Source organism: Haemaphysalis longicornis, unplaced genomic scaffold (assembly GCF_048455015.1).
Source record: "Haemaphysalis longicornis isolate Haplotype H1 unplaced genomic scaffold, Haemaphysalis longicornis Haplotype H1 scaffold_7, whole genome shotgun sequence".
Taxonomy (NCBI): Eukaryota; Metazoa; Arthropoda; class Arachnida; order Ixodida; family Ixodidae; genus Haemaphysalis; species Haemaphysalis longicornis.
In genome coordinates this window covers 12581902-12609213 of record NW_027526422.1, presented here as the reverse complement: position 1 = coordinate 12609213, position 27312 = coordinate 12581902, and the positions used below count along the sequence as shown (strand labels likewise).

Below are 27312 nucleotides of genomic sequence, written 5' to 3'. Positions count from 1 at the left end.
TCGTTGTAGGAGCATGGCGCTTCGGTTATCAAGCCCCCTCATGTCAAACTACTACTATATACGACTAAGCCGGGGTAGGCCTCGGTGCTGCCATCGCCATCTGAAAGCCGCTGGTGATTCCTCTAGCGTGCTCGATCAAGGTTAAAAAATCCATAGGGAGGGGAATGCGTGCATGTCAGCCGTGGAATCAAGAAAATGGCTACCCATGCGTAGGTTCCAAACGCGCTCGAAGGGCAGCTCATTTATTCGGCGCTTCGCCCACCGCGACGAATTAATGTCTGAAGCGGTGCCAGTTGGTTCATAATGAACCCTGTGAAACAGCGCAAAAAACGGGCACTAACAACTAAGGCTACAACAAAACATCTGGCGCAAGACAGATGACGCTGTTAGGGCACCATTTTACCTAATAAAATTGTCTGTAGCCTACGCTATAGGTCGTCGACCAGGGAGCGGTTTTTCTAGACCAGTTATCACCCACTGCCTGCAGCGTGCCGTGACAACGGTCTACGGGGCTCATACTGACGCAAGGCGTAAAGACAGCCGTGATGAATACATCGATTCCTCCTTGCCTTTTTCATTAACTACAACCTGATTGGGTCACAACAATATCAGCGAATGAAGTCTTGTCACTTGCCCCGCTTAAACTGTTTTTTCGTCTTGGCTTTTGTTATGACATTACGCAGACCCTCCTGTGTTTGGGAGCCCGTGGCTTCACTCGGTATCTCTGTCAGGGCGGCGACGCTTGCGTAAATTGAATGCTGCGAACCGAGGCCGTGATGAGCATGACATCTCTAGAAATGACGCCCTGAACCACGAGTGGCGCTGCTGCTGATGCGGCCAATATCAGTGCAACGATATACTCTCGCTTGTTTCGCAGTAGCCCATGTCGACTCTGAGAAGGCGAGCTGCAGGCACGTGCACGCGTCTCGCATTAATGCGAAGCACAAGGAAAGTCAAGCTGGGAAGCCGTACGCCTGCTTGTCCCTTAATCGTGTATATGTTCTCATTGACTAACGTCTTGCATTTATTCCCATCCGCATGTCATGCAGTGATGCCCGCAACCTCCCAAAAGAGGCCCTTCAGCCCGACGGACGACGATGAAGACGTCACCGGACTAATTGCCCCGGCTGTGGCCATATATAAAGTTATTCTCTTCTGTTCTATTCTTTCCTCCTGTTTCTATCTCATAGCCGTGACGAACAAAATTTTGAGAAAAGGCCATCCATGTTCTTATCAACATCATTTATTTTTTAAGGAATTTTCGAACAATTTTGCCTTGATACGATCCAACTTGGAATTCCACCTTTATTTTACTGCCGGCGCTAGCAGTAGCAGAGTAATTTTGCGAAGACCGGGTGTCGTTGACAGTCGTTAGCAGTTTGAGGCCTAGGGGGAAGTGGAGAGGAGGAGAGAGGGGCGAGTAGGGAGAGAGTGCGACTAGTGAGTGGATGGGATTCCAACTGCACCGCGACGCTGTGGCGCAGTTGGAATCGCAGGGCCTCACAGCAGCTGTCGAGGTAATTTCTCCGAAAATGTTTGTATTCCCTTTCTCTCCCCCTCACACGCTGTGTTTCTTTTCTCTTTTTTTTTTTCAAGCTTGTGGTTTTGGCCTGTCGCGCGACGGAACACGTCGTTCAAACGATATCGGCTTTTTTTATGGAAAATGCACTCAGGGGATCCCTCGCAGCACTGGTCCCATTCCGCATACCTTGGCACTTCGTCCTGGCTACTAAGGTACAGTGACAGGGTCACTGCGGATCCAGTAGCCATACTGCAGCTAAGGTAGCAGTTGTTCTCTTACGTCCAGGGTTTTCATCTGCTCATCGCATTTCCTCTCAGTTGCTACCGGTCTTTACGTCACCGTTCGTTCCCTTTTGTTTTCAAAAAAAATATTTTATTACTAAAGTACTTGTCTAAAAGGAATGCGTGTCAAAGCTTGATTACTCACAGAAAAAAAAAAAATCGTCGGAGCAATTGAAAGCGAAAGCCTGGCAACACTTAGATTTATTTACTGCTACATCGTATTTGCGCCTCTTCCCTCGCTTTCGTTTCTTTGTTTTTGGGGGAGAATTTCGTCAACACTCAGACTGCTGACACTTTACGCCACAGCCGCCCCATAATCAGCGTTATGCGGGGCTGGGGGTGCATCTTTTCTAGTCACGCACCATCACATTCAAACTCACGCAGCAGACGACACTTTGCTGCTACAATTCACTTCGACTTAAAATTGTTCAACGCCGGTCGTGCCTTCGGTTGGGGCCACGCCGCTGACATTCGGTCACAGGGATCCGGTTGCAGCCATTCGCGCATACGTTTCCGAGACCAGGCGCCTAAAGCGTTAGCTTCTCTTCTTGAGTTTATTTGTGCTATACAAAAAGTTCACTTTTCTTTCTGTTCAGTTCAAACCTCTGGCATCGATCGACCTTCCCGTTTACCAGCTTTCATGGTTGACTGTGCGCTTTCTTCTCTATTCCAATTTTTACGTTTCCAATTCATAATATTGTGAATCAGGAACATGAACGCCTCAAAGCTGCCGCTTACTGGTCAATCCCCAAGGTATTTTGTTCCGTCGCTTGCAACGTGAGGAATATGGCGGCAGTAAGGTTCTTAATTGGCTCTTAAGACCCTTGTTTAAATCACCACACGAACTCCAGTGAGTTTTTAAGTGCAGAACACTTTAGGGCTCGCCTTGTCGTCGTAGCTCGTTCGGTGTCACAATGTTTAGCGACTGTCGGAATCAGACGGCGCCGCGAGATAACGGGCCCAAGTAGAGCCCCACGGCGTTACAGCGTAACGGACCCAAACAGAGGCTTCAATAAACAAGCAGTTTATATAATCATTACCGTTCGAAACTCCTGAACCGTTGGCGCTTGTCGTACATCTCCCTGTTGTTTAGCGCAAAGAAAACGCGGGTATATTTGATGCAAAATCTGTGTATATAACCGGCTGCCCCCGCGTTCATTTTAAATATAGTTAGGAACGCCCGTTGGGTTGGTTTTTACGATAGTAAGCGAAGAAAGCGGTCACCAAAAACGAAGCGTTCTAAACTGCGCGCCTTCACGTGCAGGATGAAAGCAACCACAAAAAATAAAGCAAACTCACACTAATGCGAAAGACTTGAAGGTACCGAAGCTGTACGCATGCAACCTTCACGACCATCACGAAGGTTAAGTCCACGATTGCAGCCGATTTGCTTCTTCGCTGCCGCAACGACCTTTACTCCATCAATGTTATGTGTGAGCGTCATTCATTTTTTTTTTTGGAAATGATAATCATTGGACATCATTTTGGAAGGCCTATGCTATGACGTGGCTTTCTCGTTCCGAGAAAGTGTTGCCACGATTACGGCGAACGTTTGTGTTTTTTTTTTACCAGTCTTAGCCAATCTCCGTAAGCGGGTATGCCTGGCTCGACAAGCGTGCGCAGGAGACGCTGGGTGGTCATTGCGAGGCAAAGCACACACGAGCGCTCGGAATTTTCTTGGTATTTTTAACTGCGGACGCAAAAAAATTACTATTTGCTCGACAGCTTCGCTCTTAAAATACGCCACTATTCTGAGACTACGATGCGTTATCTCGAACTCCACGCAGACTATCTTATCGTGCAGGCCGGAGGAAAATGTCATGCAGATCGAGTCATTCATTGGAAAATTTATTCGCTGTATTCTGGAGCTCAACTTTCTGCGGAAACCTCTCGCATTGCGCGAATATTCTTTGCCAAAATGAGGGAGACGCACAATCGCACATCCAGAACAGCCTAAATGCGTCTATAGTGGGCCATAGTGTTGTTCACCGAATAAAAATATATACGCGGTAACGTGTTTAAACGCCTAAACAGTATATTAGAGGCTGAACACAAAAGCGGCAGCTGACATTTCCCCAAGAAATCCGTCCAGGCATAAAATGCGAAACCGAAGTTTTTAAATGAGCAAGCAGGAAAGCGAGTGAGCAAGCCGACATTCGTGGACCGCGAATGTGGGTCGTGTTGGTACGAAGTAATTTTCTTTTTCCCACCGGATGACCCTCCAAGTCTGGCCCATGCCAGTCGGTTGGCCTGGACTCCACACGTGCACCGCATGTGGGTGTACACCTGAGCCGTATACATATCTCTGCCAGTACGGGTTCCAGTCGGAGGCTAGTTTATTTATATTTATTTATTTATTAGTTCCTCACCTCGGGAGTACTACATGAGGGGTGGGAAATCAGCATCATGGGAACAAATACAAAGAAGACGATGAATCAAGATAAGCGTTTTCAATGGCACCCTTGAAGTTGACATTACTGGTAATAGTGGCGATGTTAGCGAAGGTTGTTCAATTCATGCGCAATGAAGATAAGAAATGAACGTTGAAAATTTGTGGTCAGGGTACGTGGAACATACACGGCATTGAAGTGAGAATGGCGAGAGATACGATGCGCTGGAACTATGATCTAGTTTTGGGGAGACAGAGTAGCAAAATCGGTGATAAAGGCAGAGATGAGATATGTGGCGGCGGGATTCTAATGACGGCAGGTGGAGCTGACGTTTCAATGCTGAGATGGTGGAACGAAAAGAGTAACGAAAAGAAACGCGCAGCACGATTTTGAACGGATTCGATGGAGTGCTTAAAGTTAGCCTGATGTGGGTCAAAGGCAGCACTGGCGTACTCTAATTTATGCAAGACAAATGTTTCGTACGCCAATAATTTAATCGCAGTCGTAGCGGAGGATAGATTTCTGCGCAAAAAGCCGAGGGCATGGTTAGCAGAATTTGTAATGTAGTTGATGTGAAGGGTCCAAGTTAGATCATGGGTGATGATAATACCTAAGCATCTGAATGAGTAAGTGGCAACTATTGCGGCTGTATTACAAACATACGTGGAATTTATATAATTGCGACATCGGTTGAAGAAAACTAGAGAGGACTTGGTAACGTTATTTTCATTAGCCATTTCAGGCAGCATTCCTGGATATTAAACAAGTCTTGTTGAAGGATAGCGGTATCGTCTGAGGTGAGTATGGAACGGTAAATTACGCAATCTGCGAAAAGATGGATATTAAATGAGACTGCGCGGCAGATCATTAATATAAATCAGAAATAGTCATGGGCCGAGTTGTTCCCTGGGGAACACCAGACAGTACAGGTGATAAGCAGCGTTGGGAAGTTGTCATCCCACCGCTGACAACCCGTTCTTGCATACGGGAAGGCGTACCCGAGCCGAGCTCCGTCACCTCCGACATGGGTGTGGTAGCGTGGTGATGCCAGCGGCCAGAAATATTGCTGCCTCGAAGAAGACCAGAAGCCGAAGGCAAACGTAACTTGTTTACTGCATGGCGAAAGATGGCCGAAGCCAGACAAGAACAATGCCCGACGGGCGAGGTTACAGTACAGGACTCGAGTAGAGTGACAGCATTGATTCATTGTTCAAACAGGAATGAACTATAGCGCTTGGGGGGCCAACGGTCAAAACAAGCGTTCCCTCTAGATTGTGCACATGACACGAATGGCACAGACACACACAACGCTCTTTCCAGAGTTCGTAAGCGGTCGGTAGTAGCGGCGCACGCTGAGTCCGAGAGAGGGGAGAGAGGAGGTCTCTGCAGCGGCTTCCGCGTCCTTCGGACAAGTTGAAGCGTGCCTCGTCTGCCGACGCCGGTTTGAATCACGCCGATCCAGACCCAGACATGTCGCAGCTCGTTTGAATCGTCGGCTGCAAGTGTGAGTCACCGACAGGGAGGCCTGCTCAAAAGGCGCACGTAGTCGAGGCTTCGCCGCACAGCTGAAGAGTTTTGAAAAAAAGCCCCGCGGCGGGCTGATTCGTAACAGTAGGAACAGTGCGAGTTGACATGAACAAACTGCTTTCTGTGCGTTAAAAACTTTTGCATCCAATTAAGAACATCCGGGTGTAGGTTTAAACGGGAAAGTTTGAGTATACGAATAATAACGTGCCCATCCTCTCTTATGAGCAAATGAGTTGAGGTGGGGGCGTTTCCCACCCCTCAAAACATGCGGGCGTGGGTTCGATTTACTGACAAGTGTGTTTGATTTCCCAAATCCGAGTTAATCAGCACACGAGCGCCTAGACAAAAAAATGCAAAAATTAGTTTGATGCTGCTGAAGGAACTGCATGCCTTTAGGCAAAATATTTTGGAAAAGCATGTGAACCAATATCTCCACCCGTAGCCTTCGGGAGGATGCCGTCCGCTTTAGCTTTGAAGAGGCGTGTACACAGGCAAGTGGGGAGTCCTGCACCCGAGCCTTCGCCGCACTCGCCAAATACTCGGCGGGCGACATATACACCTATGTATAAAAAGGCGACCGTGAACTAAAGCATGGATTTCTGAGTTCTGGTTCGCACATTTCGAGTGCATATATATGTATTTCGATTACCATAGACTTAATGTGGACAATAGCCGAACTTTTTTTTTTCATTTCAGCGAGTTGCTTTCTGACAATACAGTTTTGTCAAAACAAGGATGCCAAGCCTTAAACTTGGCTTCCCTACCCAACGACTTTTAGACGCGTGAAAATCCATGGTCAATCGAAGACCACAACTTGTGCTGGCTTATCGGCGCTGCTGCCTCGAATGAATGAATGAATTTATTCTCAAAATGGGAAGGAAAGACCACCAGCAGGCGTGGTTTGTCTCACCTAAGGGTGGACACCGGAAGGGAACGGGGAACACAGGCAGACAGGAAAAGGAGGAGAGAGAGAAGTGGAGGATACACATATACAGGATCTATCTCGGGGCAATACTGTTATCTTGTGGCGACGTTTGATGCGAAGCAAGCAGATACGCGGAATGTTCTTTTCGGGCGTATTATAACTAGGGGTCACACAAGAAATTATCTAACAAGAGCCCATACCAAATTATTACGAATTATACAACAATACGGGCGGTTGCATCCTTACTGCTGTTTACACACGCAGCCTTCGTAAGGCCGCGTGTTTGAGCACAGCATGGGCCGGAGCTTGCGCAAGAATATTACACCCGTATAGCCGCATTGCAGTACCACTTGTATGGTGTATACGTGCGGGTGCGAGACTACTATACTGCGCATGTAACGTCGGCTGCTGGCAAGACAGATAGTGCATATATAGTTCAGCGCGAAGAAGGGTTTTCGTGCCGCATGCGTCTGCTGCTCCGCAGTGCGGCCGCCGTGGATGCCGGGCGACGCGCCCAGCACGGCGTGCCCAGCGCGGCCGAACGGTCTCGCCGCAGGCCCGACAGGGAGGAGCCCGTAATTGGCGGGAGTAATTGGCCCGTGCACCGCGCAGCGCCGGCGTGGACGCCTTTGAAAGGGCTCGCCGCCGCCGCCGCCGCCAAAGCGGGACCCGGCGGCGGCCGAGTGATTCGCTTAACTCGATTAACGCGCGCGTGTAGCCACAGCGGCCCTTCCGTCCTCGACGACTGCAGCTGGTCGCGGCGGGGACCGAAATTTTCGTGCACTCCAATGTGCATAACGGTGCTGCCATTCGCCACACGACGACGAGCACTTTGAATTCATTAGCCTTCTCGCGAATAAGCGATAAACGATTATGCCCAAGGTGACATCGACGGCTCGGTTTGGCTTCGCGGCTGCAAGAGGCTGCAGGTCGAAGGCGTTTGTGTACACTCGTGTGTCTGCGGCCGCGTGTTTCGCGAAAGCATGGTCTCTACTCTCCTTGTGTTTTGGTGTTTCGTGTTTCACAATGATTAAGGTGCAATATAAAAAAAAATAAATAGCTGTTTACCTTCCTCTCGGCAAGCGTCAGGCCACGAAGTGGTCACGGAGCGGAAGCGAGCATGTATTCGAAAACGCGTCGTAATATCATGCACCGAGACAATGCTACAGTCTGGAGGCATACACTGCCCAAAGTCTCTTGGCGACCAGCACCCCAAACTGCTCAAGGAGCATCGGTATTTTCCGGTATGATGCACGGGACAGCGCCCTTTCCAGGTAATCCGTGCGACGCCAACCCTTTTGGCCAGCGACTGTCGCTAAGCAGTCGACATTACGAGTACATGACATGCACATCTCACGCAAAAATAATCAATGAAATACAATTCGACATGAGCCGCCCGTGCTTAGGTGAACATATATTACCAGAAGCGGGGTTCTTTTATTTCTGCCACAATGCAATTAGCGTGTTATGGCAGAGGCCTGCTAACGCCTGTTAACGGGCATCCCCTATTCTGCTTCCTGCTGGTGAAGGGAAAAGCGGTGGTTAAGGTGCGCAAAAAGGGAGAAACAAATTCCTCCGGCATAACGGCGACGTAGCCGTTCCAGTAACTTTTGTCTCCCCCTTCCCAACTGGCCTCAGCTGAAGCATGTCAAAGGTCGGGGTGCATCCACATTCGAGCGAAGATATCGCCGACAGATAACCTGAGACAAAACGAGCTCGTCTTCGATGATCAGGTTTCGCTGGTAGCAGGGAAAAGAGAATAGAGTTTTTGAAATCGGTATTTATAGCACTGATGCAAACAGAGGACAAATGAATACAAGCGAAGCGCAAATGAGTAACGTGCTCTCCTCCGTTTTGTTTTTGCTTCTTTCGCCATCGCGACCAACATCCCCAGCTTTCTCGCCCAAAATTCCGAATTCTCAGGAACCTAGTGGAACCATTGCAGGAAAGTGATATTTCGCGTGGAGCAGAGAGTCGGCTTGGACATTCACACTGTGAAAGAAGTTTCCAGAACTCTGAATAATTTTTGCCTTATAACTCGCTGTTAAAGGTTACCGCCCATACATTTCAATGGGATAGTTTTCTTGGCTCTGGAACGTAGTAGAGTTAAGCGCAGAACTTCAAACTCCGCACAATTCCCGCTGTCGCCTATAAGTATTAGCAGTGCCAACATTCTTTAAATAACGCTAAATAACTGCAGAGTAATTACTTCTGAAAGAATTGCGATGAGCCGGAAAGCTGCACATGAATGGCACGTTCGACAAAAGTCGCATGCGCTCAGGTGGCGTTGTGCAACCGCAATGGTGGGTTACATTTCTCCCGAAACATGTCGCCGTCTTCGTAATCGTCATCATCGACATCCTCGTTATGTGCTGTGCGGCGGAGGCCTCTCCCGTAGGCTTCCAACCACTCCTGCCCTATGTTGTCTTAGTCCATGCCTTGACCCCGAGCTCCCTTAGTTAATCCCTGCATTCCCCACCCCTTTAGGGGTGGGCAATGAATATAGTAGCGCACATAGTAGCCACGCTGCTATAGCCGGATGGTCCACGCTGCAGTTCTCCGCATTACATACCGCCCCAGCTCCGCTACTTTCTCCTGATTGCAGCTATGATACCTGACGTCTTCCAGTCGAGCTTGTTTTCTACACTCGGGAACACTTGTTATGAACGGCAATAGCTCAGGTATCGGTATCATTCCTAAACGACGGACCCGGATGTCAACAGGCACGCGCGTTTCGAAAGGAGATTTCTGTAAATGTGTGATATCGTCTACCTTTTCTCACGCAGTTTGTCGTCTCTGCATTTATAAGCACATTAAGCCCCAAAAAATTACGGAAACGGCTCGTGCCATGTTCAAAATATTCCGCACTACTTGCGTGATGCACAGCGGCAACTTCCGTTGTCGTTGTACCGAGTTGTACCGAGTAGAGTACAAGACGCTTGTTGATTGATTGATTACAGGGTTTAACGCGCCGACGCAACGCAGGCGATGAGGCGCGCCGTAGTGGAGGGCTCCGGATTAATTTTGACCACCTGGGGATCTTTAACGTGCGCCGAAATCTCGTACACACGGGCGTTTTTGCTTTTCGCCTCCATCAGAAAAGCCGCCGCCGCGGCCGGGAATCGAACCCGCGACCTCGTGCTCAGCAGCGCAACGCCTTAGCCACTGAGCCACCGCGGCGGGTACAAGACGCTTGTTACCTACACCTAAGCGCCATCCTTCTTTCTACGGCTGGTTGGTGTGACGGAACTTTTCCCTCAATTAAGGAAGGCGCTGTGATTTGAGTGAGGCATCACGCTCCTTCTTAACTCATAAAGACACGCACAAAGGTTCACCTTTAGCTTAAGTAACCCCATAATTAAAAAGTTAGATGCATATAGCCGTCTTGGACAAGTAAGCGCTGCTCCCAACCAGGAGAAGGAAATCCGGCGTAGAATTATTATGGGCTGGGGAGATTACCTAGCACTCTTAAATAACAGGGTTGGCTATCCGTACGCAACCAACGCGAGACCTGTGACGACACCCAAGGGCATGCAGCCTGTTGTCCCCCGCTGCGTGGTTTTCCTCCCCCAATTTCTGTGCATGCGAGGCAAAATTATAACAGAACTATGATGGAATATTACTGCTAGTCCTAGTAATAAATGAAGAAGCAGATAAACATACGCGTTTCTGAACTACATGTTTTTGCTCGTTTGGCTGTTTCGTCGCGCCCAAAATGGATTTCAAAGCAGAAAACAAAACACATGAATTTTCTAATGGAAAGGTGAGCTTCATTTAAAAATGAGTACGTGTAGATGTAATAGCTCAGCAATTGCAAACGTAATGCCTCACTTTTTTTCCCGGGCAAACTGGAAAAGCCTGCTCGGTGTGTCAGCTGAACGGGTGACGTGCAGATAGATAAATACGGGACGAAAAACATTTCTGAATATTTATAAACCCAGTTTCTATCAGCTGACATATCTATATCTCTGCTCTAATCTGTACAAAAACGAAAAGAAGGCAACCTACGTCTCCGCCCGTGGGTATACCGTATTCACTTGTGCCTTGCTTTGCTTACACCGCAGCTCACCAGCTTGGTCTCTCATTCATTTTTTTTTTTCTCTTCGGAGGTTCTTGGTAGACCGCTCTCGCGCAGGTGTTGATTCGTTTAGCGAGACACCGGTGCCGAGGTAGAAAGTAAAGCGGCCGAGACAGGAAGCGAAATTTGCGACGAACAGCGAGCGCGCGCGCACTGCAAATGATGATTGATGCTGGGCGCTTAGTGACAGGCAAAAAGAGCGCCAGAGCGAATATGCAATAAAGGAACCCCGTCTTCAAGGGAGCACTGCGACGAAAGGCGTGTAGTTGGGAGCGGGAAGATTCCGAGAAAATTCCAATCATGAGAAAGTTCTTGTTTATAAGGGCCGCGAAGGCCGCTGCTGTACAGTGTGACTGGACGCGTTCCGGACGTCATGACGCGATGGGCGGACACGTGACATCTTGGACCGGTGCGAACTGTTCGAGCGCGTGCTTTTAACCGCGCTTTTTCACGATAGTTTGTGTTGGCAATTCGCGTGAATTCTTTGTTTACAACTGTTGTGGATCGATGAGATGTTGGAGGAAGGCGAGGAGGAGTATAAGATGAAGTATGAGAGGGGGAGGGCATGGGATGTCGCAATACGCATAAGTTCAACCTACCCCAGCGAGGTGTTTTGCTGTAAATTGAATAAAACATGGCAGCGGCCGGCAATATTGGTTATCCAGCGGAGGAATCTGCTGGGAGCGCAGCCTTTCCTCTCGCGCCTGCAACAGGCATCTCGAGAGGAGAATATTTTAAAGGGACAGACAACATATTTTTGTGTAGTGCAGGTCCTCTAACTCATATGGAAGCCAGCGTTTTATATAGTAGGGCGACTGCAACGGAATTTCGACATAAACAGGCGAAATAATTTTAATTTGGCACTGTACTTTCTGAAATCTGAAAGGTGGAGCTATTAAGTGTCAACATGTGACTTGACCGTACGTGTCCAAACAACTCCGTCGGTTCCAAAGCGTGATTCAGAAACCTCATAAGGAAATAGGAAAGAAACTGCTCATCATTGTTGTTTTAGCCGGGGATAAGGTTTTAAATAGCTCTTTCCATCTTACGTACACACTAAACTTTTTTTAGCCAAAAAGGGTGTAGATAAGTGGGAAAGGGGCGTTGGGAGGCCTTTACACCCTTTTTCTTGAATCTCAACACCCTTTTCCTAGCTCTACACCCATTTTGTGTGAAAAGGTGTTGATCAACTTCAACACCCTTGGTTTTTCTTAGGGTGTTGAAAGGGTGTGGAAAAGGTGTTCAGCTGTTCATTGAATAACGCCATGGCCTTACGCATCCAAGCCTGCATGCTTGGATGTATAATAGCCCTGTAAAGAACAAGACATCCCCTCATATACTTCTCTACTGGCAAGAAATTTTCAAACGCAAAAAAATAATAATAATTGCTCGTATGCAATAATCGCTCGTTTTCATATGCGGTGCACTTCATGCCTCAAGTTTAGCTTTGGCACGTGAAACACCAATTGTAACCTTCAAAATTACATAGACTATAGTCGTGTGGCGAAAAGGGTGTTTACCGATGCAACACGCTTTGCTTTCTGTAGGTTGTTGAAACGGTGTGAAATAGGTGTTCAGTTGCAAAAAAAAGAACAACGGAGCCGGGGGTCAACCTAGCTTCTTCCGATGTTGCTAATTTTTGTTATGTTTGCTAAGCTTTGCAATGTTCTTGCTATACTCGGTTACAACTCAAGAACGGCACCACCTCATGTAGTGTATCACTCCGCCAAAGCGCCGGACCCGTGACGTCAGTGCGCGCGCGTTTTGAAAGGGGTTTGCTATGAATGCGTGATATCGTCTGCCTTGTCTCACGCAGTTTGTTTGTCGTCACTGGAGTCGTTTATAAGCATATTAAGTCCAAAATCACGGGAACGGCTCACGCCATGTTCAAAATATTCCCAGTAACGCCCTACTTGCGCCGCGCGGAGAAACATCCGGCTACGGTGATAAGGCACAGCGGCAACTTCCGGTGCCGTTCTTAACGGTTGTCACCGAGTATAAGCTAGGATGACCGCTGAGGGGTGAGACCAAGTTTAACCGGATTTTACAAGGCTGTTCCAGTGTGCCCACCTCCCCCGCTGCCAGGGGATCCAAGGAGGAAACGAGCTAGGTCGACCCCCAGCTATGCTGCTTCTGCAGCCTTGCACCACTATTGCAAGCTGCGCCATTTTTTTGCTTTTTAGAATCCAAAAAAGGCTAGTACCTTTGAAATGATATAGTAAGAGGTGCGCATACGCATACGCCCCTTGTGCTCACTCTAACAAGCTCGAAAGCCGGCTTCACTGTTATAATACCTTATCTGTGGTGGTGCACCCTTTACAGGTGCCGCTGTTCTTTTTCTTTGTATTTTTTTTGCTAATGCCACCGAAACTACCTCAAGCTTAAACAGCTTCACTGGTAATGAATTATGCCAATTCATATTGCTTTAAACATCGTGAGGTACAAAACACACCCCGCTTGTAGAAAATGTTCAGTCCACCCGTGTAAACAGGTACAAACTGCCTCCAAAGTTGGAGGTTAGGGGCGAAGCCCCGAGAGGCTTCGCCCCTAAAAAGAGAGGGGGGAAGCTCATGGGGGAGTACATCGAGGTGCAGCAAACTTCAGTATATAAGTAGGATCATTTCACAAATATCATATTTCAACACATTGTGACTTGTGTAGTGTTCGGCGACACGTAGGAAAGGGGGCGACGATTCTCTCTCTCCCTCTGTTATGTTGATATGAGGGTTTCCTTTCGTTTCAGGCCACCGACTACAACATTTATAAAAGAATCAGCATGTAATGAGGAGAGCGCATTTATTCCCGTGCAAAAATCTGTCCGTTTTTACGCGTGACAGTGCGCTTTATTAGGTATGCATGATCCGTATTGGGCATTTATTTAGTTATAATAAACAGTCATGTAATTAATACAAGCGCCTTTAATAAAAGGCCTTATAGACAATGCATGTACGCAGATGAGCTCCTGCAAAGCATGCTTACGCACCACATCATCACGATTCCCCCTCTGGAATTCCGAATCCCGAAAGAGAAGGAAAAAAACTTCCCGGGCAAGTTCCAGACTGCAGTGACGGCGTTCGTCTGCCTTCGCTTCATGTAGCACGGGGTCCTCAGTACGGAGCAGATCATAGCTGCACGAGGAGAAACGTAATTTTTAATTGGTGGAACCGCCCCTCCCGCAGCGCGCATATAGCCTGCGCCATATAAAACGACTGACGTGTGTGCGGCGTCATGCCCTTCGTTTGTGCTTAGTCGTATGCTTGTGCAGTGAGAGCTGACCCGCTTGAAACAACAACAACAACAACAAAAAAAATGGCAGCGCCAGAACCGTCATCTTCTTTGCCGTGGTCGTCCTGCATGGGAGGAGGACGTTGGGCGAAAAGCTGTAAACGCAATTATTGCTGCCGTGGACAGCCAGCAGCACTGCATAATAGTTAGAGTTGAAAAATGAAGGAAAAAAATTGGCTCCAATTCACGCTGTGAAGGTGGTTGGAAAGCAAAGCTGTGAACGACCCCCCCCCCCCCCTTCAACAATTCCACATGCGATGTCGCTTGGATTCACACACGTGGCTGTAGAAAGAGTGAAACCAGAGATTCTGCCAGCCGTTACCCGGGATTCGCGGGGGCGCTGTCCCGAACGCAGCAGCGTCGGCCACGGCAGGGCTCGAGCGGCGGACGCCGCCGCTGTAGCCCGGCCGTGCGTCGGAAGAAAGAAAAAACTCCCAAGCATTTCCCCGAGGGTGAACATGGTTAAGTGCGAATGCACGGGGTGATGCTATAAGGGGGAGTAAAGTTAAAATCCGTTGGCATTCGCCCGTGAGCGCGCGCGAGCCGACCCATGGAGGTCTGGCAGTTTATCGCTGCATACATAGGGGGGTACGCCGCGCCGAGCGCGCCGAGCCAGGTGGCTGTGAGAGGAGGCGAGCGCAAGGGGAGAGGGGCAGCGGCGCACGGCAGCTGCAGCCGAGCGAGGGGGAGAGGAGAGAGTGTGACGTCACGGTGGAGAGAGAGGCGCGCGGCAGCTGCTGGGGAGAGGAGGCGCGCTGTTACGTCATACCATGACGTCACGGCGTGAGGAGCGGTGCGGGGAGCGACGCGCACCCGCGCAGCCACGGCGAGGAGGCGGAGCGAGCGCGGTCACGTGGTGAAGTGACGTCACCGCGCCGTTGCTACCGACGCTCCTCTCCGCTCCACGCCGTTGCTAGGGAGAGGAGGACTGCGGACGCCGCCGCCGCCGGCGGTGGAAGGTTTGGGGTCGCTTATAAAGTGCATTCGCACTTAAAACGGAGATGAGCGTATTTCGAAGGGCGAGACAGCGGACCTAGCCATCCTTATTTGCTAGCTCGGGCTACATCACCGCGCGACACAAGCGCAGACACCGAAACAATCCGGCATGTGAGCTTAGTGATTCCCATTTATACAGATTTAAACTAAATAGTTTCGGAAGTTTGAGGATTGCGAGAAAGCTGACGGAACTTTTATAATCGCTATTTATTAGATCCAGTTGCTCCATTCGTATTTTGTAATACCTGTTAAAACATAACTGAATCGGTACTCAGAAATTTAGAAAACGAAGTCCCATTCGTGACAATCAGTGCGCAAAAGGTAGCGTTTCTCTAGCAGCCGGCTGTATGTCCGTGGTCTCTACATTTTGTTTTCCCCGCCCTGGAAACCAATACTTAACGTATCTTTGCCGTACGACCACTTAATTCCGTCGGGTCCGGGTTACCCAGAAGGTGCTGTCGAACAAGTTAATCAAGCCGTGCGAAGTAAGCACACAATCAACGCGAAGTTACACCAAAACAGGCCCAACACCGTCGCTAAAGCAGACGACAAAGCCGTCCCTCCAACGCGCCCGCCGGTGCGAGCACGGGGAACGCTGGGTAATAGCGCCCTATCACTGCGCCATCTACGCATGTGCTCCGTGAGTGAAAAGCGCCCTCCGCCTCCCCAGCCGCGTTGGGAGTTTGTTGTCCCGCACACCACGAAAGAACCGTGCTGGTAGAGGTAGAAAGCTTTGCTTTAAAAATGTTGGCATAGTTATATTACAGAGCTAGCATTCGCTGCACTTTCGTTGCGCATTGCAAGGCGAACACGTCAGATTCTTTTTGAAAGTGCGAATCTTTGCCAACGCACCTGACTGTTCATTGTATCAGGAAATGACAACCGCACAATTGTCTCTCCACCTTCTTGGTTAGGTCGGAGGCCCTTGTATCGAAAATGCGGGCACCGAAAGTGGTTTTACGAAGCGTCGTCGATTGAACGTCGTGTCATGCTCATTTCACCAAGCGCGGTTTGATCTAAATACGCCTTGTTTGCGGTGGAGCTCCGCAAAAAGTTCAGTTAGATTTACTCATTCGTACGCAAGCAGGTTCCAAGCAAGTGTCAGTCTGTTTGCTTCTGAAACTTCTGTTGCCAGAACAGCAAATGAGTTGAACCTTGAAACGGGCTGTTTAGTGGGAGCAGGAGAACATTGGACTTCTTTGCTGCATGCATGCATGCGTTGTATACGTGCAAGCAAGTTCGAAGGCTTTATGATAGGTTACGTTACGGCGGTTATGTTTAGCCAGTTCTGGTAACGGTATACATCGTAAACACATAACAGCAATCGCTGCCTTTCTTTGTCTGTTGTGCTTCGCAGTGTTTGTTTGCTTAATGTTAGGTTCCTCGCGGAGCGTTTTGCAGACTCGTAACTATGGAATAAACCGTCACAATGAAACTTTAAATTCCTATTTACGCAGCTTGTATTATAATGCATAATTTCCGCTTCCCCATAGACTTCATGATACAGTATACGGTGGAGGGTGTTCATTTCGAAGGTATTTCCAAGCCTTATTTGCACTTTTTAACAGCGAAGCTGTTTAGCAAATCGTTAGAGCGGTGTCTGCAGTTAAAAATACCAAGGATATGTCGAGTGCACGTGTGTGCGTGCCTTGCGGCGACCACCCAGCGTCCCCGGCGCCCGTTTGTCAAGCCAAGCATACTTAGGGAGATTGGCCAAGATAGGCAAAAATATCTTCAGCGTTCGCCACAATCGTGGCAATACCACTTCCCTTTTATTGCGGTAGCATGCCTTATGGCATAAAGACTACATTGCAGGTATAAGTGCACTCCCGTTTTGCTGAGAAACGCAAGGAGGGAGCGATGGTGCGGTCCCCGTATCCACCGATGGAGATCAGGTGGTCTGTCAGGGTGGAGGCTTTGCATCGAATCAAGGTGTCGCGTTCTGGCCGCTTCCAATGAAGAACACGTCCACAGCAGGTGTTCTGTATCAGCATCTTCGCCAGCAGTCGTGCAGAAGGGGCAGTTCTGTGTGAACGGGGCATGGTAACGTGGTGGCCACTCCCGGGTAACAGCGGGAGAGAGGGCTACGCCAACACGAAGTCTTCGCAGCAAGACCTCTTCCCAGCGACCGAGTCTATCTGGGGAGGTCCATTCCACACGAAGCGATTAGATCAAGTGTGGCGCGACGGAGATCTTTCTGTTGGAGAAATTGTCCTGGGGAATCTATTGTCAGCAATGGCAATGGTCGTGGAACGGATGTAGGGTGACAGACACTATCAGCCGCAATGTGAGCGGGGAGCGCATTTCGCCGAAACCACGAGAGCCGAGTTGTTATTTACTCGGCGTAAATCACGCGTGGTCGCCGTGGAATCTGTATAGCTTTGTAAAGTAGTACCTCCAGGGGCTTGAAGAAGAGCAGGAGTTAGTGCTTGTGAGCCGTCCCGGATGGCTGTAAGCTCGGCCAGCACAGATGGCAGGGCGCGGCGTGTTCCGTAGAAGCAAGTTTGACTGTGGTCAGCACGTGGTATTTGGCCCCAGCGTCCACAAATGCCTGTACCACCTGGGGTTGAAACTCAGCCACCGGTACTTTTGCGACCGCGAAAAGCGTGTCTGTATTTCCGTTGGATTGATTGTGCAGTCGGCCTGTTGTCAGTCACCTTGTGGTATAGCGGAAGTGGCCTGGTAACGACGCAGGCTGGGGATGTGGGTAGTGAACGACCCATGTAGTTAATGAACTACCTAACGCCGTTGCCTCAGCAACAAAAGTTTATGCATGCGGGCGGACCGACGCTGATGGACAAGCTTATCCAAAGTGTTAACTTGAGCTTCAGCCTTAAGAGCAAGGATCGGTGTTATCCTAGGGAGGCAGGTAATTGCACGCATTACGGCTCGGTAATTGCCTCAAGTCGAGACCACTCCGCCTGGTTCAAGTGTTGGAGTTGGGCCTGGTAAACAAGTAGATGCTGGAGTACAGACCGCACCAATATACGGGCCATTTTGGAACAGGAGCCACCAGACTTCTGTGAGATTCGTCGGATGAGGTGGAGCATCTGTCCCGCTTTTTGGCGAACGTAACGTAGCCACATAGACGCTGATCAAGAAGCGGAAATTTCTAATCTCAGCACGCGAAGTGAGGTGGCAGTGCGTACAGGTCAGATGCAGAGTTGTAATGTGATCGGAGACACCTCCAGTCGGCGACGGCCCCAAGCACATGGCGGCAGACAGAATAGCTGTCTTTTCGAGGGAAAGTGTCAGTCCGGCGTATTCACACCAGTTTTGCGTTTCAGGCAAGGCTTGTTGGAGGCACGCGGTTTGCTGAGTCAGGTCTGAGTGAACAGTCCACACTGTAATGTCGCCCGCGTACACTTGCTCGGAACAAAAAAAAACTCCGGCGTTCGCTGTAATCGTGGCAACACTTGCTTGGAACGAGAAAGACACGTCATAGCGTACGCCCCCGCAAGGTGACGTCCAAGGATCATCCCTTCAAAAAAAAAAAAAAAAATGAAGCTCACACTTAAGGTATACAGCAAAAGCGAATCGGCTGCAATCGTGGACTTCAACTGTCGTGAAGGTGCGTATACAGCTTCGCTATACCTTCAAGTCTTACGCGTGTTTCTTTTTTATTTTTGTGCTTCCTGTGTGATTAATAGTGGGGTAACCGACTATTAATAGTGGTTAATATTCGGTTACACACCACCCATGTGTAACCGACTAAAAAAGTATTTTAGTGGCGAAAGCTAGCCCACCAGAGTTATGTGCGTGAGATGGTGCATGGACGACGACAGACTTGAAGGGGTGGGGGGCATCTAGAAGTATAATCGTGCACAATGTCTAGCTAACAGACAGTTTAGAGACATTATATTTCCGGCACTTTCACCGAATTTAATGTAACAGCTCAAGTTTTACGTGCTAGAAAGCTGCTTGATATTCGCGTATGCAACGCACTGGACAAAAATAATGGCTATATGCCGCTCTCCTTGCATAAGAAAATGATCTGGAGCTGTGAAAGACGTCGGACAAACACGCGGTGAGTAAAGAGACGGAGCAGCGATTAAACTTACCATCATTCAACCATTACCAAAGTTTACCATCACCGAACCGTGAGCCACCAGTTTATTAGGCGCCCCTTCTACGTTTCGTCTCGCTGCGATGATTGCAGCAACGTCTATGTCCCCACGTGTAATCATGATTTTTTTTTTCATTTATACCACGCACTGCTTCTTGGTGGAATTGTCTCCCCTCAAATATGGTGGCAATAGCTGATAATGCACTATTTCACGCTTAACTGTCGGATTTTGTTCTTCACCAGGATCTGTAAATTGCACTTTTATACTGTTTGCTCTTTGTTTTGATAGTGCACTTATTCTGCTTGTTCCCAGGTTTTTGTGAGTTTTATTCACTGTATTCTAGACAGTGTCTACATTTGTTTGGCGCTGACCTGTCACACAGTGTTGACCTGTCGTGCCGCGCCTTATACTTATTGCGTTTTTTTTTCTTTCCGCTCGTCTGTAATGCGTCTTCGCTTGTGGGTGAAATAAAAGAATTGGCCAAGATAGCGATAAATAAAACTACGTCGCTGTTGCTTCGAGGTGGACGGAGACGTGTTACACAACAAAAATCATAACACTGCAGTCTCCCCTGCCACCAAGGCATAACGGGTCCAACGGCACACACGATAATTATCACATAATCTATCTTGCGGTTTTCGCCATCAATTTTGTGTCACTGCAAAGTGCCTGTAAATGTGTGAACGTGTAATTTTGTATTAAAATATTTCATGGAGGTAACATTGTTGCTCTTACCTTCTGTTTATTATGTAATATTACTGTAATATTGCAATACTGTAATATTACTGTTCAATATGATAGTCAATTTTTCTAGAATTTCTAATGTTTGCTAGTTCGCGTTTTCTTCTTTAGAGATTACCTTCGTAGACTACAACAAGTTCTGTGCTTCTGGTTTTGGTATTCATGTGTGTAGTAGTAAAACCTGCCTGCTTGCAGTTTGCATTTGCCTTTTCTGTTATTTGTCATAGTTAACCTTTGAAAGTAAGATGAAAATCTATCGTGTCGAGTATAACTTGCGACGTGTAATAGTTTGTGGGGAAGCAGGTCGGAATTTTGTGGAGAGATTTGATCCAGTAGAGCGTGCAGCTTAATTTCAGTTCCATCTTGCTGCCATTCAATATTATAATATTTTCTCAGGTGAATATTGAACTTTTCTGAATAAATTGTACTAGGATAGGCCAGTTTATATTTTCGTCATTTTTGGCTATTTCATCCGCTATTTCATTGCCAACACTGTGACGTCTTATATAAGTTAACTTTGTGTTGACCATGGTTTCGCATCTTTCTTAGCCCCTCCGTAATTCTAAATTTAACTTTCTTCTGATTATTTGGATTGGTAATTGGTTTTAGAGTTGGTAGACTATGGGTGAACATTTGTACGTTCTTCATAGCTGCTTTACCTTAACTAAAGCGAATCTTTCTTGGTCTCACTGATGGCGGTGTGGTAACCAAAACGCGCTGCAGGAAAGCTAGCTTGAAACAATGGGAGGACACATGATGATGGAGATGATGGCACAAGAAAGAAACGCTTCTCCTGGTCGGAATCGAACCTGGGTCTCTCGAGTTACGAAGCCGACGTCTGTCCGATTGCGCCATCATCACATTCGGGTCACTCAGCATTTCATTTGGTTTTCGCAGCGTGGGCGTTGGTCTTTAGACTTTGGGCGGCGATGGGAGAGGGAAGGGGGCGCTCAGCTTTCTCGTGAAAGACTCGTTTGCTGCAGTGATGTTTCCCCCTTTTCGGGGAATTTTCGGTTGTAATCTTAGCCAAAAGGGAAATGGGGAATCTTTAATAAAAGTTGGTATTTTTAGGAGTCGTGGAGCAAAAAGAAAAAAAAAAATAATGTCAGTAAACTGTACCTCGCATCAATGATTACTTTGTTTTCTTTCTAAAAGTTCTCGAAACACTTCGTCGGATTTATGTTGAGATATCCGCGGTCGTGCTCCCGCATGCCACAAGCATCCAACACCGCTCATAATCCAGTTCAATAAAACAGGAGGGAGCACAGAGGAAAGAATACTTCATGAGAAAGAGCTAGTCAAGCGTGAAGCGGCGGCGTCTGAAGGGCTGAAGCCTGTTCGCATGTACTCTTGCACAATATACAAAAACGTATTTCGAACTTCGTGGAATTTCGGGTGCGCCTTAGTCCGCGAGCTGTCAACACAAGACGGCGCCAGCAATCCCGGTGCTGAGCTAAAATTACATCAATTACCCAGCAATGTCTCTTTCTTTTTCATACGGGCCTGAGCTTTAACTTGGATCTTTAGCATGCAAAGTGAGCAGGCTGTTTGCTACAAAACGTGAATTGCATAGTCAAACGCTGCTGAGCGGCAGATGCAGAGGAATTTAGTTCACACTGAAACTCTGATTCTGCCGCCTGCCCCCGAAACGCTACGTAGACATAGGTGGCACTGGCTAATGCTTAAAACCGAACAGAAGTCCACGTACAAATCAGTTGCAAAAAGAGAATGCAGGGAAATTCGCGGGGAATTATTTAGAAACCCCCGGGGAAAACATGCTAAAAATCGGGAATTTCTTAACCTCATAATGGGTTTTTTTTACTCAGTACGGAACATCCCTAATTTGCTGTCGTCTGAGTTTGGACGGGCTCGCAGGCAGTTTGCCCTTTGATTTTTGACGCTTGGACTTTGATCACAGCGGCTTTGACTTTGGCACTTTGCACGCAAGAAGGTTTCGTGCTCAATTATCGTCGTCGTTACAACGAGGGACTTCTGATTTTTTTAAATCTGAAGTTATGAAAGCTGCTACGATGTGTTATCCTGAGAGCCGCCTGTCGCGACTGTGAAGTGTGCTTGCCAATTGGTTGAGCCAGGTATGTGAAAGATTTCTTCTCTGCTGGAAGCTGTGTCAGATATATCCACCTCATTCCTTATTTGCTCTCTTGTAAAAGTGCGGTTTTACCAGGAAAACATTTTTCGAGCAAAGAATTCGTTAAATATCTCCAGTTGTTTTTGGATCGTGAAGTGAATTGGCGGGACGTTTGCTATGATGTTTTTTTTTCTAATTGCTGTGATAATTTTAACGGAACCTCTTCTTTGAATACTTAGATTTCTTCATTATGGCGTGTTGCTTATGCCAAATGAAAGCGCCGCACTATAATCCTTTTTATAGCTTGGATATACATTTTTGCAGGTGTTTGCTCTCGTAGGCTGTAGGCTGCTTCTTATTTCGTTTAATTTTTTTCCTTTGTGTAGTTAATGTGAAGAATGAAACTCAGCTTGTATAATGCAGTAATACCTCGTCAACTCGAACTCACATATCTCGAAACATTCGCTATGTCGAAATTTTCCGCCGCACCGAACCATTTCTTGTACGTCCCATGTAATTGTTGCCCTTGGTTCGAAGTATTTTTGGGCCAAGCTGCGGATATCTCGAAATCTTGACTGAGAGTGGAACGAAAATTCCGCCGCCGCGGACCGTTTCACAGAATTGGTGCGATGCTGCCGTGCCTAAGCCCCCCGGATTTCTTTCTCGTTTAGCCGCGCCTACCACGAAGCCGATGTTTTCCCCGAAAGTGATGCCTATATCAACTTCGTCAAGCAACCCTGTGGCACGTCACGTGACAGTACAGACAAGCGCAGAGGTACAGTGTACAAGAAGATAGAGGTGTGTCCATGCTCGGAAAAACCCTATGGAGAGCGCGGGTTCCTTTTGCGATGAAAAACATGGTATGGAGCACAGAGGCGTTTCCCGGAGAACTCGATATTTCATGGCAATTCGCGCAACTTTGCTTATCTCGAAAAATTTCCCGGTTTTTACTACTTCGAGTTAACGGGGTATTACTGTATACTTTCATTTGCCTGCACAGTTTGAGATTTTTGTTTGCGAGTTTGATAATGGAAGTTCTTTTTCTGTATTCTTCGCCAATTATATGAATTTCGATTTCGTTTTGTTAAATGTAAGCTTCGTGTCCGTTCTCCAGTTTTCTACAGTTTGATCGCTTGGGCTGCCTTTTGTTCAATGGTTTGGGTTTTATTGTTAAGGCTCTGTTAACTCTTCTGAGATCTTGGGCTTGGCTGCCTTTTGTTCAATGTAGTGCCTTTTATAGGCGAGTTTATGTCGTCAGCAATAGTCTGGATATATATGCATATCTAGGAAATTTGCTGTTTATACTTTCAAAATAATAGACCTTAAAGTGATCCTTGCGGAGAACCTGCATTAATATCTAATTGAAGCTTTGATCCCCCCGTGTTATAGGTGACTTTTTTTATTTTTAAGAAAAATATGAGCCGAAATGATCAGGTTTCTTGGACAGCCTCGTGATTTCAGAGAATTTATAATCCCAAATTGTTTGATCTAGTTAAGTGCGTTCTTTATATCTAAATAGTTCTGCTCAGTCAATTTCCTTTTTTAGCTCGTCTGAAGCTATGGTTAGCGAAGTTTTACGTGTGAATCCGGATTATTTTGTACTATGAATACTTTTTTCTTTGTTAAGTGATATAATCTGTCCGTAAGTATTTTTCTACTACTTTCCGTGATATCGAGTTTACTGCTATAGGTATATATCTTTGGCTCCCTGGTTCTCGACTACTTTTGCAATTAACATTACGTTTTGTTCCTTTCACTTTGATTGATTGCATCCAATTTTGAGGCATGCGTTGTAAAGATTACGAAATAATTTGTGATTATTGTATAGACATTGTACAAACGAGGCTCTAGAATCGCCTGGTCCTGGGGCAACATTCTTGCGCGATTAAGAAATCACTACGGTAATTTTCTAGTATGGTATAATGACTTCATTCCTTATATTCTGCTATAATTAATTCATCGTTACCGTTTTCAAGAGAAAAAATTTTTCCTTGTGCACAGGATTTGTCTGCCTCATACAACTCCCTTAATATATGTCAACGCATAAATGTGGGCTAGTTGGTTCAGACTGTGAAACATGGTTAAGTAGCGCGGTAAAGACGGGAGAGACCACACTGAACTAGCGCTAGACATCAACTGAAAGTTTTACCGCTGATGGAGGCGAAAAGCAAAAACGCCCGTGTGTACGAGATTTCGGCGCACGTTAAAGATCCCCAGGTGGTCAAAATTAATCCGGAGCCCTCCACTACGGCGAGCCTCATCGCCTGCGTTGCGTTGGCGCATTCCTACAGTCAATCAATCAAATTTTTACCGCACATAAGCAGATATACAGGAAGGCGCGTGCGTGAACATGGCCAAAGCACCAAGAAAAAAATCACGATAAAGTCAAGTGGTGCATTGTGTTGCGCACGTGGCAAGTTCGCATTCAGATAATTGATTTATTTTTTGACAAACTAATAGATGCCGTGCTTACACACTTATCACCGGCTTTCATGATGCACCACGCTTCAAACAATTCACGGCTGCAGCTTGGCCCTTAAAACAGCGCAATATCGGTGTGTTCTCAAAAAGTGGAACACTGTGTGGAACGCAGAGGCAGCAATGGTCAGCTAAATGGCCCCCCGTGACAACTGGACACAGCCAATGGTCATTTATGCAATTGAACCCGATACTTTTGAACACAAGTTACACGTCGTGCAGTTTTCGCGCCTCAATATCAATCCTTGTACAGCAGCAATGAAGTTAGGCTATAGGGAAAGTTGAGCAACGCAAACGGCAGGCGCACGGGGTCGCCGATGGCTTTATTGTATACTTGACCAGCGTGCTTTCAGCTACAACGTGCATCCGTACGGCTCAACAATAGAGGGTTCTTAGAGCGGTGTACCGGCTCCGATACACGGTAGGCGCCCTTGTGCATTCCCGGAACCAGTTTCGCCTCCCCTGCGCATGCATAGTGGTGCCAGTCGGCTGCTGGTATACCGTGCGACACCGACTGTTCCTGCGCCCTCAGAGGTTTGATACGAGTGACCACGTGCTCCCATCCATTGTGCACGGCTGGTGACAGGCCTTTCCAGCAAGGTTGAATCAGGATTCAGAAGTGACCAGCCGGTGACGCATTCTAGACACGAATACCTTAAGTTTGCGTTGAATTTCGCATGTCTGTCGAATAAAGCGAAGGCCGGAGCATTGCCAGAGGTCTTGACATGTCATCTGACAATCCATGCTAGCCCATTAAAGCAGTCTGCATATTACGACGCCGTCGACCATGCTTCGTATGTCGCCATCCCCACCAATTTCGATGAAATGACGAACTGTTCCGAAAGCTATAGTAAAGAACCATACCTGAAAATTTATGTTGTATGAAAAAAAAAAAAAAGGATTCACACTGATGGCGAACACTGCAAAGAATACTTTCTTATCAATAACTTTTTGAGTAATTCGCCGTCAACGGGTACTGCCCAGAGTAGCGGTTTAGGTACTTCCAGGCGTCTGGAACCAGTTAGAACCACCTTTCGGACTTAAACCTTCGCTCAGAGAAAGTTGTCACCTGCAATAACAGCTTTGAAAAAATGCATTTTTTTAACACTCACGAACTCCACAGGACTCGTACTTTAAATAACTTATGACCTGGGAAGCTGTAACTGGTCTGTGTGTTCTACATAAAGTTCGGGGACAAGATCCGTTCCGATGGTTTACTTAAAGATAATGTTAAGCTTTCAACGTCATCGACACATAGCGAATAGCCGACCGCATTACAAAATTGTACCTCCCGAACATTGTCGCTGACGTTAGACGTTTACCATTTGTGGGTTGCCCATATGAGAAGCCGCATTTGGTGATAGCACGACGATTACGCTTTGCGTAGTTGTTTCCGTGTTGTGTAAAGCACGCGGGAGCGTACCGCAGCCTTTTAGGGCACTTTAAAGAGACGCTGACTGAAGGAACCAGCTTGAGCCTCCATGCAATCGCCTCTGTGGCTAACGATGATCGAGACTCACCCTGGAAGGGGTAGCCGGCGAAGAGCGGTCGGATGGAGCCGAGTGCCATGCCGGGGGCCGAGTGGGGCGCCTGCATCCAGCAGCGGCCCGCACCCGGCGACCAGTCGGCTCCGCCCAGCCCGGGGAACGAGTTGCCCTCCAGGGCACCGCCGTCGCCGCAAACGCGCGACTCGGCAAACCACCGGACCCGACGCAGAAACCGGCACACACCACGCACACTGTTCCGCTGAAGCTGTTGGACGAGGTTCCTCAGCTCAGCGGCGCTACACGCTCAGCACGGAACTTCGCTGACAGTGGGGCTTGGCCAACGGCAGAGCTGTTCCCCGGGAAACGGAACACTCGCGCACAACAGCGGATGTCGCGACCAGCTCAAAGCCGGAAACACCTTCTCGTCGCACTCGTTAATTAAGCGGCACGTTGAGGACGACGGAGAAGCGCCGCTCCGGAGACGGGACGTTCGTCGTCGCTCGATGACTTCTAGCCGAGGGCGCTGCCGGTGACGGTACATACGCGGCCGTCGCATCAATCACGCACACTCTTGGCTCGCACGCGCACAGGCGAGGGCGGCTGGCGCGCGTCTTGTCCCGAGCGGATCGCTGCTGCCGACGCTCGGCGCTGTGCTCGCCAGGAGGCGGGAGGCGGCGCGCCGAGGAGGCGGTGCCTCCGGGGGACGCCCGCCCGAACCGCCCGCGACGCGCACCTGGCGGGCACCCCCATGGCCGGCGCCGAGGAGAGGAAAGGTGTGTGCTGCCATCGGGCACCGGTCATCGAGATCTCGCGCGATTCGCCCGCGGAAGTGAATGCCGGGCACGTTGTGGGAGTGCATTTCACGGAGCTCCGCTTTGCGAGCTGTCCGTCGCCGTCCCTCAACGAAACATTCTTGCGCCTTGCCAAGCTGGCATAGAATGTATCCACTTCCGGCCCGAACTCACCGCGCATGCGTGGAAAAAGCTTTTCTCCGCGATTGTAAGAATTTGCAGCTGAACAGTTTCCACTGTTTTGCTGCAAGCCTTGCTAAGCGTAAATAAGCCAAAACATAAGCCTCTGAAGCAGACGGTGCGTCCCACTGTCGACTCCACCGGAGCTTTTACTGTTTATTTTTGACGGAAAGAACCGAATAAAGTCTATAGCGCTTTCAAGAAAAGTTTGTTTTCGCCGAAACATGGCACGCAAAGTTTGCACGCGACCACGCAAGCTGCAGTAAAAATAGAATTCGGTTCCCGGACCGAGACAGCCTGAAACCTAAACTACAGCTTAACGCCAACTGCGGACTGTTCCCCATTGTTTCCACACACCAAACTGCTGAACGAACTGGCGAGCATCGCTTCTTGCACGGTTATGTTCACGTGTCGGGTCACTGTTTTTTGAAGCAAGAGATGTTTGGTCACACACTTTCACTCCTCCCTTTGACCG

The 27312-nt window shown here is 48.2% G+C and overlaps 1 protein-coding gene across 2 annotated transcripts in view; it reads right to left on the bottom strand.

Annotated features, from left to right (window-relative positions):
- The window catches only part of LOC144144533 (protein gooseberry-like), a 70957-nt gene extending 44354 nt beyond the window's left edge, over nt 1-26603 (bottom strand). Inside the window, exon 1 of one of the 2 annotated variants that reach the window (XM_077676032.1) lies at nt 25900-26603. In XM_077676032.1, the coding sequence (XP_077532158.1) occupies nt 25900-25975 (76 nt within the window). In that variant the 5' untranslated portion in view covers nt 25976-26603. The remainder of the gene's footprint in view (nt 1-25899) is intronic. The other variant, XM_077676031.1, reaches the window with a different exon arrangement.
- Between the last annotated feature and the right edge of the window lie 709 nt (nt 26604-27312).